Below are 13,264 nucleotides of genomic sequence, written 5' to 3' on the forward strand. Positions count from 1 at the left end.
GTTTGTTTTAGTTTTAGCCAGGTAAGGAATTGTGTTATATTCTAGCAAAATACGTTTTTCCACAGTTACCATTTTAGAAGATCAAAATTTAACCAACATGAAATAATTATGTCGGGTTAGCACTTTCGCTGAATTCCCTGTGCTGCTTTTCGGTTAAGTAGAAGCCATTCTAATTCACTTCTATAATTCAGTTCGCAAGGTATTGCGCTCGAAGCTTACGGCCAATCTGAAACTAATATATGCACATTAGGCGGCACTCTTTTGTAGAACTCGGGAACGGCGGCTGTTGGGGCGCTCAGGAAGCATCCAGCGACGTGTAATGGTAGCAACTGGCCACGTTTATGGTAAACGTGCCCAGCAGCTATCGTTGAATTTCAAGTACAGCAGCTAGCGTTAGATGTCACTGGCTTCATTACGAGCACACCCAAGGCCACCGCCTCCTCACTCTACACAAGAGTGACGCCGACTGACCATTCACAATCTGTTAAAAGAATCAAACACGCGTTCGGCTTCTCTGTGTAATCTATGTGTAATCTTATATCTCGTAATGCTTCGAAAAAAGAAAGACAGCAAGAAGCGCCTTGAGCTCTGAACTCAATCGCTGTGACAGTTGCATTCGCCAAATGTGAAATCAGCACCTTTTTGTTTGCTTGTTTTGGTTGGCTCATTCGCCCTCTAGAAATTACGTTCACATACTCCGCAACACTGGACCAGAACTCAGCGGTTAGTGGGTGGCAACGCGATAAATTATTCGTGCTTCTAAGGCCCCACACTAGCTCAAAAACTCACAACATTGTTGTCGCGAGCGAAATGACGCAAGTTCACCCATGAAAATTCAGCGATTTCATTTCAGACGAACACCTAAAATTCCTATATAGAGGGTGTCCCAACTATCATGCAAAAGATTTGAAAGTATGCAAATGCGACGTGGTTTCATAGAACCAAGATAACATTGTTTGCCACCGCTTGGAGGTACCCAGGTTATATTTACGCGCATTGTAGCTTTCCAGCTCTTCAAATCGGCGGGAGATTTTAGAGGCTGCGAAGCATGTGAACGAGGAAGGCGCCTAGAGGTGAAGAGTGACACGCACCAGGGATAGTACGAAAGAGCGCGCTCGGCGCTTGGTAAAGCATCGCCACCTAGAGGAATGTGTAGGCAACGTTGAGCGAAGTTGAAAAAAGAAAACAGGGAGCAGTGTTGGCGAACGGTAAATGTTGGGGGATGTGCACTTGGTAGAACTCTTCTAGCAGTTGCGACTGGTTTACTTTGGTTTGCTACGCTCTGTATGAGAGTCAAATTGTGCGACGGTGAGCCAGCGATGGAGGCTTAATCTCGAGTGCGCAAGGGAAACAAGTACGCCATATTCTGTCGCGCGCATTCCACCACGGTACTGTAGGAGGGGATAGAGCGGGTGCGCTTCATCGCTTTGAATATAAAGTGCTCGCTTGTGCGCGCCGTTTTTATTCAAAGCGATCTGCTTTGGGAAAGCAAAGTGGTCCGACGGTCATCACGCTGTGGTCAGTGGTCAGTGGTCATCACGCCAGCGTTTTCACAGCGAGTTCCCCGGTCATCGATTGGGAAGTGTTCATGGCCGCCTGTGCACGCTGACAGCAAGATAGGTAATTTAAATAGTAAGCCAATGTTTAGAACGGGGCGTTCTACTTTGTCGGCTGCTGCGTATGGCGCAACCGAGCGAGCCATCTCTTGAATACGACCTATGATGCGTCAAGGCGCACTGAGGGTCGATAGCGTCGTGTGCGCTTGAGTGCCCGTAGGCTTGGGCGTCACCCGCGATCATGAATTGAAATGTCACTGAAACTTTTTGTACTCTGCCTAATCCCATATTATGTGTTAATTTATCAACTTCACAAACATTCTAATTAGATGAAAAGTGTCAATGAGAAAATTGTAGAGGATCATGAAAAGCACCAGAGTTTTTTGTTGTTCAATACGTGCTGCATAAAAGTGTTGATCCGAGCGCAAAAGAAGCACGCGAATTCACGCAGAGTACCTCGAGCGGCTAGACGCTCATCACTATTGCACGTATTTGCGGGCTTCATTCCCGCTCGGATAAAGCCTTTCATGTAGTGAGAAGATCAGCGTCAATAGTAACAAAGAACGTTCCGTTACATCGCTACGCAGCAGTCACCACTACTACTTTCACGACGCTTCTATGTGGCCTAGTGTCAAATTGATTGCCGTTAGGTACAGGCATATTACTTTTTGTACGGGGTATGATTGTCTATATTTCCTCTCACGCCATGGACGGGATTTTGTTGTAGATGGAACCTTGCTTCTTTCAATATATGGCTTTGTTCAGTGAAGTGACTGGCTACTGCTTTAGGTAAATCTTGTTTTCTATCAGCGCGTGGCCATTCATCCTTGTATGAATTTTCTCTCCAGTCTCGCCTATGCATTATGTGCCACGAGTGGCAGCATCTAGACAGTAGACTCTATAGAAAGTAGAAAATATGCTTGACGGGCAGGTGAATTTTTACATTACATTGTGATGGCAAGATCATACTGAACTGCTATTTATTTTAGTTGTAGATTTTACATATTTGAATGTAGAGTACATTGGACGGTCATAGCCACAGGATTTCTGCTTCGTAGTTGTCCCTAATTTGGTATGCAGACTAAGAATCTCGTCGTAATTAGTGTTGCGCCTGTAGGCTACACTACACAGGTCGAAAAGATAAGTTTCTGTTTGCTGGTTGGCATTTCGTACTTATTGGGGATGTTCAGGTTGGGGAGTGCATTTGAGAATTTAGTATTAAGACGCCTTGGTGTTCGTTTGATCTTAACTCGTCTCGGTCAACTTTAGTTGCATCGGCCTAGGCTTTTCGAATGGTAGTGCTGGAGTGGTTCCTGTTTGATAGGGTTTCTTTAAGGTGGTCGAATCTATTTTGCAATCTTGGCTTTCAGCGCGAATGCAGCGTGGTAGTGTGGCTCGCCAGACATTGTGAACATGCTACCTTTAACACAATGTCCGCGAGGGTGGTGTCTAAACTTTAAGCATTACTTGCCGAAATATTTCCTATGAATCGTTGTATTTAGTGTTCAATTGTGAATATATATTGCTGTGTCCAGAAAGAAGATGCCCTCAGTAGAAGAATCCGATGTAATTTTATTGCTGGGTGAAAATAATATAGGAATATTACAGATTTCTTGACTGTCAAGAGGATCTCGCCAAAAACAACTAGTTTAACTATGTATGGGAGCTCTCTGTAGGGATTGTCTGATAAACGACATTGAAAATCCCATTAATATATTCGCGCTGGTTGGTGCAAAAGGTGTAGCCGTACTTGTATGTTGTATTTGCCAGTGGCAATTGCTCTCCTGTTTCAAGTAGTTATTTATGCGAACTAATTTAAAGAGATATAAATGGACCTCAATAGAGTGGTGAGCATTTTGTATGGGTAGTTTCTTCTGTCGAGGATATAGCTTCAGAGATTGCCAGGTTGGTGTATATGGCCGTGACGGCTAGCGTGATGAAAAATGTTTTGCGGTAGCATGCCTTTAGTATAAATATCATGCACAGTTCTCAGTACGGAGTTACCTTCTACAAATAAAAGAAGTGTTTGGGGTAAATCTCCTCAAAAATAGTCAAGCACCCAGACAGAGATGTCTGGGTGATTAATATATTTGGGCGCCCTGGAAGATTATTTATATTTTAGTGGGCGGAATTTTATGAATTTCTGGGAGGTCATAGAAGCGTCCTGAAATTTTGCTGCCTGATTTCGAGAAATGTGAATTCTGGCGCTGTCGTGAATTCATCAGCAAAGAGTCATTTCAGCCCATTGGTAATGGCTAGCTTATATGGCAATGTAGGCTCGTTGTCTAGCTTGTTAGAGCAGTGTTCAGGTGTTCAGGATTGTGTAGTTCTCTGTAATCCTCGTGCTAGCACTTCTCTACTGGCCAAATAACACTACTTCCGCCATTATCTGTTTCGTTAGTAACGATGTCGTACAAAAAACGAACATTTCATATTATATAACTCTTGGAGGAAGTTATAAGTTCGCTTAGGCACTATACATCGGCTTACGATTTCCTAAATGACAGTTATATGGCAATGTAGGCTCGTTGTCTAGCTTATGGTAGTGTTCAGGTGTTCAGGATTGTGTAGTTCTCTGTAACCCTCGTGCTAGCACTTCCCTACTGGCAAAACAACACTACTTCCGTCATTATCTGTTTCCTTAGTGACGATGTCGTACAAGGAACGAACATTTCATATAATATAACTATTGGAGAAGGTTATAAGGTCGCTTAGGCACTATACATCGGCTTACGATTTCCTAAATGAGAGTTATGAAATACAGTTCGGGTCTATGGCTTGCTTTGGCTCAGGAATATTGGTTAACTGTGCTCTAAGTCCTGTCATCCCGGTGTTTGGTGCGTTGTTGTCTGCGAAAAATATGCCTAATGAGCATCCGTTGGGGGAATTCTGTACGTTCCTTGAGAACAGATTTACAGATTTTTTTCAGTGCGATAGAAATTTAGGTCCTTCGCAAGCACTACTATTTCCTCCCCGTTTGATATTTTAGAAATGTCTAACGCATTTGACTGGTTTAATTTTCTGGAGACTTCAGCCACCTATAATGTTTCTATATTTCTGTTCCCTCTATTTGGTGTGGCATGGCTGTTTGCAAGGAATGCAGTTTTTTTATTAAAGTCCGTTCTTATTCTCGGCTCTCCGGACCACTTTTATGGACTGGTTTTCACAGTAACGTTTTGAATATTTCCTGTGATCCGATGTCTGACGTATGCTTTGAAAGTCCTGATGAAAAATTTCCACTTAAGGATATTCAAATGTGAGAGGGACGCATTGTTTATTATTGTTTGGCAGTTTGCAAGATGGCGTGGGGGAAGTGTGCGTAGAGCTGTTGTAGCTTTCAGTGCTTGTCCTTTAGGAATATATATCGTTCACGGTACAGTCTACGAAAGTGTTTAGATAGAAGGCGCAGCTAGTAGGTTTTTGGTATGTTCCCTAGCCTGCAAATATTCGATGCTTCGTGGCACATGCCAAACTATGTAGAAAAGCGAAGGTAACATCTGGTTCCTGTGGCCACCCCAGGTGCTCTAAATACAAACATGTACAATCTGCTTTTACAGATAAAAGTAGACCTTCACATTACTTTCAGAAGGCAACTTCAAGTTTCCCTGCGCATTAAGGAAGGCAATCTACTGTCTATAGTGCGCCACTTATAATAAACGATACATAGCTGAGACTGGACTACAAATTCATAAAAACTGAACGGCCAGGGGCAGATACAAAGCGAAGTTGATCCGAAGCTGTTGCCAGCAACTCCAATGAACGCGGAAAATATTTGTGCTATGCAGGAAGCCTTTGTATACTACAGAGAAATTTTCATTCTCCGCTCGAGAGGGAATATACGGAATCATACCTCATGAGCATATTTATATGCCTGCAGCGAATGGTAATCAATTTCGCAACGGCATGTAGATTCGCTATAAGATTTGCCTTAACTCCTTAAATGTTGACAATAATAACATAGATACAAAAGCATTCGATGCCATCCGCTAACCTTGATTCGTAAGTTCACCTAATCCCCCTTTTCCAGCTCTTCCTTGTCTCTCCCCTACGACTCAAATTAGCAGTTTCTGCGAAGCCTCTGAGCACACATCAACCATACGACGCTCTCTTCAATGTGCACCAGCCCCGTCCTGCTTCTTCTACCATTTTAGTTCTTTTGTGTTCTCTTTTATGAAAAACTTCCAAACGTTGTGCATATCGTTTCGGCGCCTCTGTCAAACAGGGTTGAGCCACTTCTGTAAAGAGCCATGACGCCACCTACGTCGGTACACTGAGGGTAACCTTCCTTGAAACACAAACCCATTCCCTTCCCAACACCCCTGGTTCTGGCTCCCATAATTCACGTGGCCATCTTAATATGTTGAAACATTTGCCTGCGCACCGGCTCTGCTCTGCTCTGCCTGCGCAACCCTTGTCGCCTTGTTTGCTTTTGCGCGGACTTACTTTTTTTTAACGATTAATAGGGGAGGTTGGCGCCTTTATGGCGGACAGGCTTACATGACCACCTTTAAATAACATGAACGCACGCGGTTTTCTCCCACTATGTTTTCTGTTGAGTTCTCTTAATGTTTCCAACCTTCTCCGTACGCCACGATACCCCTGTAGCGCACTCTATTCCTTCGGTTTCCTGCCAGTTTCATTCTCTCCCGCTCTCTTCCCCTCGTCCTTCAACCCCGTTCTTCCCGCGAAGATGCCTTGAAACGCGAAATTACAACGTTCATCTTCTTTTCTGTCTCTTCCTTCACAGTCGGCCGCAGCCCAGAATGACCGCACATGATGTCACCCTACCAAACCACAAACACTGCTCTGTCGCGCATTACAAAGCCGATTTCGCAAACATAGGTCCCCCTATCGAAACGTAGGACAGCAATTTCTGAGGCCCTTTTTTCTGCTTACATTACTTCATTTACTAACCTTTTGTCAACAAAATGGTGCGTGATCACAATTTATTATTACCATTGGTTACTGAACTTTTAAACTTCGGCTGAAAACTGTGATAATAATAAAAGCAGGTACACCGAAATTCAACGAGGATGTACGATTCTTTCGGACTCATGGTCTCCCTTCCTTACCTTTATCTAAATTGTGAGTTTCCCTGTCCTAGGGAGCACACCATACCATGTTTAAAAAGTTACTTTGCTTTTCTTTATGTTTCTAGAGAATCCTCCGGACCTCTCCAAAAATCTGATGTATGTACATATTTACGCAATGCCACAAGAGAAGTGTGAAAATTTCATGAAACATATCCGAGGTGAGAACATAAGTGGATTTGATTCCAAATATGCCCTGTGTGCCGTAGGGCTCAGCGGAACTCCCTGCGAAGTAAGTAACAGCGGCGATCGTCTTGATGGCGTACATGCGCATGGATAATTCATGTGCATTTATGGCTATGTCAGTGTATTACGCACGCAGGGGTATCCAATGATGCAAAAAGGAATTGCAAGAAAATCATGTTTGGTGTATCTAATTGCTCACTGCGGAAGCGAGGTGTATGATTCGATCACAGTACTGAAATGATACGTGTTGTTGTCGGGTTTCTTTACTGCAGTTAACGTTTAAAAATGCAGAAAGATTCAATAAGTTCCGGCATTGGTTGGTCGTTGTGCCTTACAATTATCGGATTGCTTCAGAAGGCTTACACAAACCCAAAATCAACGAAATGACTTCAAAGATGGAACATTAGTACTCCTTCACCCTGTCAAATCCAAATCTAGTTCCACATCAAGGAAAACTCAACTTTTGCACCTACATGTCGCGCCATGGTTAGTTCATTAGCGAAATCAAAAACAGTGAAACATTAAACAGTGCATTCACAGAATTTCCAATACAGACACAATAGGCTGCTCGGGAACACAAGAGCAATTCGTACGCGCGATTGTTATGAATTTTTGACGACAACAGTTTGAAGGCAAACTTGCGTTGATGGCTGAGAACCCCTCAGGAACAGGGGATCGGTGTATCACCACTAAGTAGCAGAAGTGGTTGTTTGCGAGACTGTTTGTTACCCCGTTATTGGAGCATGACAAGGACCACCTCGATATTCCATCAACGCTTTTGTACCGTTGCAACAATCCTCATAAACCTGACGCTTCCACCATGCATGTACATCAGCAAGAAACCATGCGCGTATACAGAGTCTCACCTCTGCTATTAATAAAGCTAACAGTTCAGTTTATGAAATATCGGATGATAGTGGTCTAAATAAAGGAAAGACACTTGATTCTGCTACCCTTGCGTGAGCACGGCGAAGCGTCGTCAGGGGCGAGGGAAGTGAAATATGACAGAGAAAGGGGGCGGATGTGGTCTAATTGACTCCACTATGCGCAACAGGTGGCAGTCCTGAGTAATATTGCCAGCGCTATAGCGGGCGCTTATAGGGTGTCTATGCCCGCGGAACTGATAGTCTTCAGCAGGCTTCGCAGCGCAGGGAGCTGGGGACACACCGGGAACAGCAGGTCACTCTCTGTGGCCGCTGGGAGGCCATGGCGTCTGTAGGTGTTGATCACTGTGGAGCGTTCCTGCGCCAAGGATGGCAGGCACAGAGAAGGTGCTCCAGAGTCTCTGGGTCCCTCCACCTCTTGCAGGAAGGTGACGTGGCGCAGCCCTTGAATTACAGCCGGGCCACAGTGCAGGTGCAGCCAGTCCCCAAGCGCAGGAGTGTGGAATGGTTTCTTCTCGAGAGGCCGTTCTCTGGAAGCGGCTTGGGGACCCTGCCACTAGCCACTCGGGGGTCCGGGTGAATGGAGCTGAATAGGCACTGTAGCCGATGTCTCGTGCAGTCCGAAGCCGCTACCGCTCTGGTAAGCGGGACTACATCATGATGGGCAGCTTCAGCGTAGGTGTCCGCCTCCTCGTTACCGGCTACCCCGACATGTGAGGGCAGCCAGAGCAAGGATATTGAGATTCCGGCGGTGGCTAGAACCTTTAACTTGGCAAGCTGCAGCACCACTGTAAGTCCTGCCGCCATGGGTTGATGAGGGCCTGGAGCGCTGGCTTGAGTCGCTCACCACCGCCACCGGCTGCTGGGGAGGGTGCTGAGCAAGGAGGTCGGCAGCCAGGTGCAGCCCCGCGAGCTCAGCTGCAGTAGAGCTTGCTGTAAACGGGAACCTACACTGCCTGTGACAGGCGAGAGTTTCAACTGTGCATGCCGCTGTTGCCGACCCGCTGGGGAGGACCGAACCACCCATGAGCAACAGCAGGTGTCCTCCCAACTCCTCCTAGAGCTTGCAGGCGGCCGCCTGCTGCAGGGCTGTGGCTCGTGCTCTCAGATTGGCTATCCCCTTGAGGGAGAGGTACACGTCCGCCGGTCCGTGATGGGTAGAAGGAACAGCCACTGCCACAGGTAGTTGGGGAACTGTTTCCTCATAGAGGCGACACAGGCTGCCCATACGTGAAGCCGGCAGGCTCCGGAGCCGGTCTAGGGGAACCTGGCCGTCTGGTACGCCATGTAGCCTGTCAATATGCCCCAGTCCCCGTTGCAACAAGAGCAGTGACAGTTTCCATTCGTCGGCCCCAGCCACTGTTCCGGCGATCTTGGAGTGCCTTCGAAGCCCCAGGTCAGTTCTGATGGCCGTCCTGTGCAGAACCTCTAGTTGTCCTTTCCTAGCATGCGTCAGGGAAACGAGCGGCAGGACATAAAACAATGACGATGTTGCTGCACCCTTGTTCAGGCGCAGGGCCCACTTAGTGGGGCATCCTAGACTTCGTTGAAGGAGTCGGCCCACGGCTACATGTACTCGGCGCACCTTGGCGCTGAGGGCCTTAGTAGCCGGGAACCACGTCAGCCGGTGGTCTATGGCGAGGCCAAGGTACGTCAATCTGTGCTTCCACGGAAGGGGGTCGGTGCCGATTCTCAACTGGTGTACGCTGAGGCGGGAGGCAGGCCTCGGGTGTATCAGAAAGGGCCTCCGTCTTTGTAGGAGAGACGGTTAAGCAGATGCTCCCGAGGAATGTTGCCCACGCGTCCCGGCCCCCCTGCAGTGATCTCCGGACGGCTGGAAGGCATCGCCTTGCTCCACGAACCCAGAGTGCCATATCATCAGCGTAGATGGAGCACTGTGTGTGGTACTGGATGTCTGCCTGTAGTGCCGCTAGCAGACCTGCCAGGGTTGCATTGAACAGAAACGGGCTCAGCACCGATCCCTGCGGCATGCCGGTGGCGATTGCACGAGGGACGCTGAGCGCCTGGCACACTCATACTCGAACGTTCTTTACGCAAGAAAGGCAGAGACAAAGCGTCTGACGCTGCCAGTGATCCAGAGCATGTCTAAGGAGGCCTGCATGACCTCGTGGGGCAGGCTGTCAAAGGCACTCTGTACGTCAACCAGCACGAGAAGGGCCAAGTCACCACTGTTCTTTGCATCCTCCAGTGTGGCCTCGAAGTCGGCGATTGAGTCAGCGTTGCAGCGGTAGCGACTGAAGCCGGTCTGCTGCTCCGGAAAATAGTGCACCTGCGAGGAGATCCACTCCATGCGTGCCAGGACAATCCTCGCCATCACCTTACAGGCGGCAGAGTTGAGAGACACTGGCCTGTACGAGGAGGGTGCCGCCGCAGGTTTCCGTGCCTTAAGGACTGGCGCCACCCCCGCGGTGAGCCAGCTGTCTGGGAGAGCCCAAGTGCTCCAGATGGTGTTGAAGCACTCAGGACACGATCTTGCTCTGCATCTTGCAGGTTCCGAAGCGTTTGGAACGTGATTCCATCCGCTCCTGGAGCGTTCCATCGCCTGATTTTTCCTAGGGCGGCCCTCAACTCATGCACCCGGTTGGGCTCGCAGCAAAGAACATAAATCTGCTCGAGCACCCATTTTGGATGGTGACTCATAGGTTGCAGAACCACCGTGTTATTATCAGGCACACTGTTATGATCGACTCCTGAATAAATTTCATCACCTGACGTGTTAGAGCACCGCTATTAACCCCAGACCACACGTGCACGTGCGGACACGTGTAAGCTCGCGTCTAAGTGTCTTGAGCCCGCCACGTCTGGCGAGGAACGCCATCCATAAGAACGCGCGATAGCGTACGTTCTCAGGGCTGATTCATAGAGGCCTTGGAAGTGACTGACAGTGTTTGAAAATGCCTATCTATACACGTAATTGTATCATTTTTACAACTGTTTTGCAAGCGCGATAAGGAAAGATTACGCACTTTCTTTGGTATAAATCTGCTTCGCTGAGAGTTGTATGTACCGCGCCGTAGCTGAGTAGCCAGGCGCGCCGACGCGGTTAAGCGCAAGCGCGCCATAATAGAGGAGCTGTTCACTGAGCCGTGGCGCACTGTCTGCGCGTGCGTGGGTGCGTGGACACGAGCTGGCGCACGCTTGCAAGCGTACTTGTGGTCTGGCCTTTGGGCGCCCGTTGCTGCGGCTCGCGTTGGGTTGACGGGGCGCACGAGCAGCGGGAAGGATGGAAGAGAGAACGGGGAGCGCCGGCTAAAAGACGCGAGGAGGAAAGCGGAGGAGAAGGGCGCAGCGGAGCTATTGGAGGGAAAGCCGAGTTAGACGGCATGCCGAAAGCGTGAGAGAAAAAGTGTAGCGCGCCGAGGATGGCAAAGAGATGGCGCCAGAGTAGCGCGACCTGTATGGGAAGTCCGTCCACGGTGGATTCTGTGGATCGCGCCCACGCGCTGCCTCTAGCGATCTGCAGGTTACTAGGCTGTCACGCGCCACTTCGCTCTGTTTGCAACGTGCCGCTCGATACAGAATATCGCCAAATGAACGCACGTACAGAGCAGCGATTAAATTTTTCATTAGGGTGTCTCGTTTTCGTTGGTCAATTTTTGTAGCCAGCCACCCATTATATATACACGACCATTTCTAACCCCCGAGGTTGTTTAGTAGCTATGAAGTTGGCTTGCTAAGCACGAGGCCCTGGGATCGAATCCCGGCCACGGCGGCTTCATTTTGATGGCGCCCGAATGCGAAAACACCCGTATACTTAGATTTGGGTGCACGTTAGAGAACCTCAGGTGTTCAAAATTTCCATAGTGTCCCACTACAGCGTGTCTTATAATCAGAGATTGCTTTTGGCATTCAAAACCCATATTTTGTGTTTAACGAACGTTTTGCATTTTGCGCGCATCGAAATGCAACCGCATCGGCCGTGATTGAGCCTTGGAGCTGAAACTTGGCAGGGCAACCCCACAGACAAGGGGTTACCTCTACGGATTGTTCTGTTATGCCGTATGGGTACTCTACGTAGCATCGTTTAAAGAAAGCAGCAAAACAATGCCATTGATTTTTTTTTCATGCGTAAAAACTTGAGCGCTCGCGTGCAGAGGCTCACAAAAAAGCGAAGGGCAATGTTAGAAGGGTTCCACTGCAACTTTTAACAATTGTTATGGCAATTGCGAATGTCGTACTAATTTCGTGTGCTCTGTAATCTGACTTGCACGATGCAGAGTATATATGGGTCAGACTGTACAATGTGCTGTCTTGACGTTCATTTGCGCGTACACAAATCTCCCTGCAGTGTGTTTCGACCTCACTTGTGTGCAATCACTAACGCTGCACGTTGTTGGCGCATGACTTCTGTAGCACCAACACAATGGCAAGGCTCATGGATCAGTGCCGGCTGGAAATTTTTCTTTCTGGGTATCTTAACAGAAAAGTTGCTTGAATTGCTTGACCTTGAATTGCGCGTGTGTGTTACGGAATTGCTTGAACAACTTTATTGTCTCTTTGTTAGCTTATCGCACCTCTGTGTCACTATCACTTTGATCTTGTTTTGCTGGCTATTCTAGGTTTTTTTTTTCAAGTAAGTATGTCCCGTTTTATTAATGCTCAACTTCGTCATGTCCAGGAGTGGTGGTGCTGGTGAAAAACTCAATCTTTAGTTGGAACTTGCCAGTCCTTGCATTTGCCTCATTTGTCATCCTTTTGCAGAGCTATTATAATACATACATATGTTGCAGATTATCTTGAGAAATCAAGTGAGCAACATACCGATTATCCCATAGCACTTACTCAATATAATTATGTTCTATACGAAAAGAACATGTCAGATTTCTGTAGGATTCGTGGGTACTGATTTCTACGCCACAAAATGAAAATACTGATTAAGGATCATCAGCAGCAGCAGCAGGAGCAGCAGCAGTCCATTCCATGTGCAATTCAGGACGAAGGGCTCTCCCTGCGATCTCCAATTACCTCTGTCCTGTGCCAACCGATTCCAACTAGCGCCTGCGAGTTTCCTAATTTCAACGCCTCAACAAGTCTTCTTCCATCCTCGACTGCGCTTCCTGTCTCTTGCACCAATTGCTCTTTACATGACCCACCCAGCTCCATTTTTTAAATTTATATATTTTTATTTATTTACAGACACTGCAGCGCAGAAAGGCTATTGCAGGAGTGGGTGAATACAATATATGACAAATACAAATCACAATACAAAAGAAGCATATGTGAGAACATGTCTAAAGGGAGTACTCAGTACCATTCCCAAATTCTTTATATGATAAAGAATGGATGGAATCAGGCAGGTCATTCGAGAGTTCAATAGTCCTAGGAAAAAAAACTGTATAAAAACCTGTTGGTGTGAGCAAAAAGACCAATAAGTTTAAGTGCTTGCTGTTTCTCGTGATTAGGGGCCTTTCACGGGTCACATATGCATTAGGGGAAGCATATGTGAAGAGTAAAATAAACAGTGTGAAGTTACAGAGAATTAATATGACCACGGTGGGAAAGAGGTGTTTAACCGAGGACATGCAGA

At 47.3% G+C, this 13,264-nt stretch overlaps 2 protein-coding genes across 4 annotated transcripts in view; one reads left to right on the plus strand and one right to left on the minus strand.

The window, feature by feature from the left end:
- The window catches only part of LOC135912124 (trypsin-like), a 339,009-nt gene that overhangs the window by 255,601 nt on the left and 70,144 nt on the right, over positions 1-13,264 (minus strand). The window lies entirely within an intron of this gene.
- The window catches only part of LOC135912122 (venom peptide isomerase heavy chain-like), a 51,011-nt gene that overhangs the window by 34,192 nt on the left and 3,555 nt on the right, over positions 1-13,264 (plus strand). The window contains exon 7 of the mRNA XM_065444505.1: positions 6,715-6,878. Within this exon, the coding sequence (XP_065300577.1) occupies positions 6,715-6,878 (164 nt within the window). The remainder of the gene's footprint in view (positions 1-6,714; positions 6,879-13,264) is intronic.

This window comes from Dermacentor albipictus, chromosome 10 (assembly GCF_038994185.2).
Source record: "Dermacentor albipictus isolate Rhodes 1998 colony chromosome 10, USDA_Dalb.pri_finalv2, whole genome shotgun sequence".
NCBI lineage: Eukaryota > Metazoa > Arthropoda > Arachnida > Ixodida > Ixodidae > Dermacentor > Dermacentor albipictus.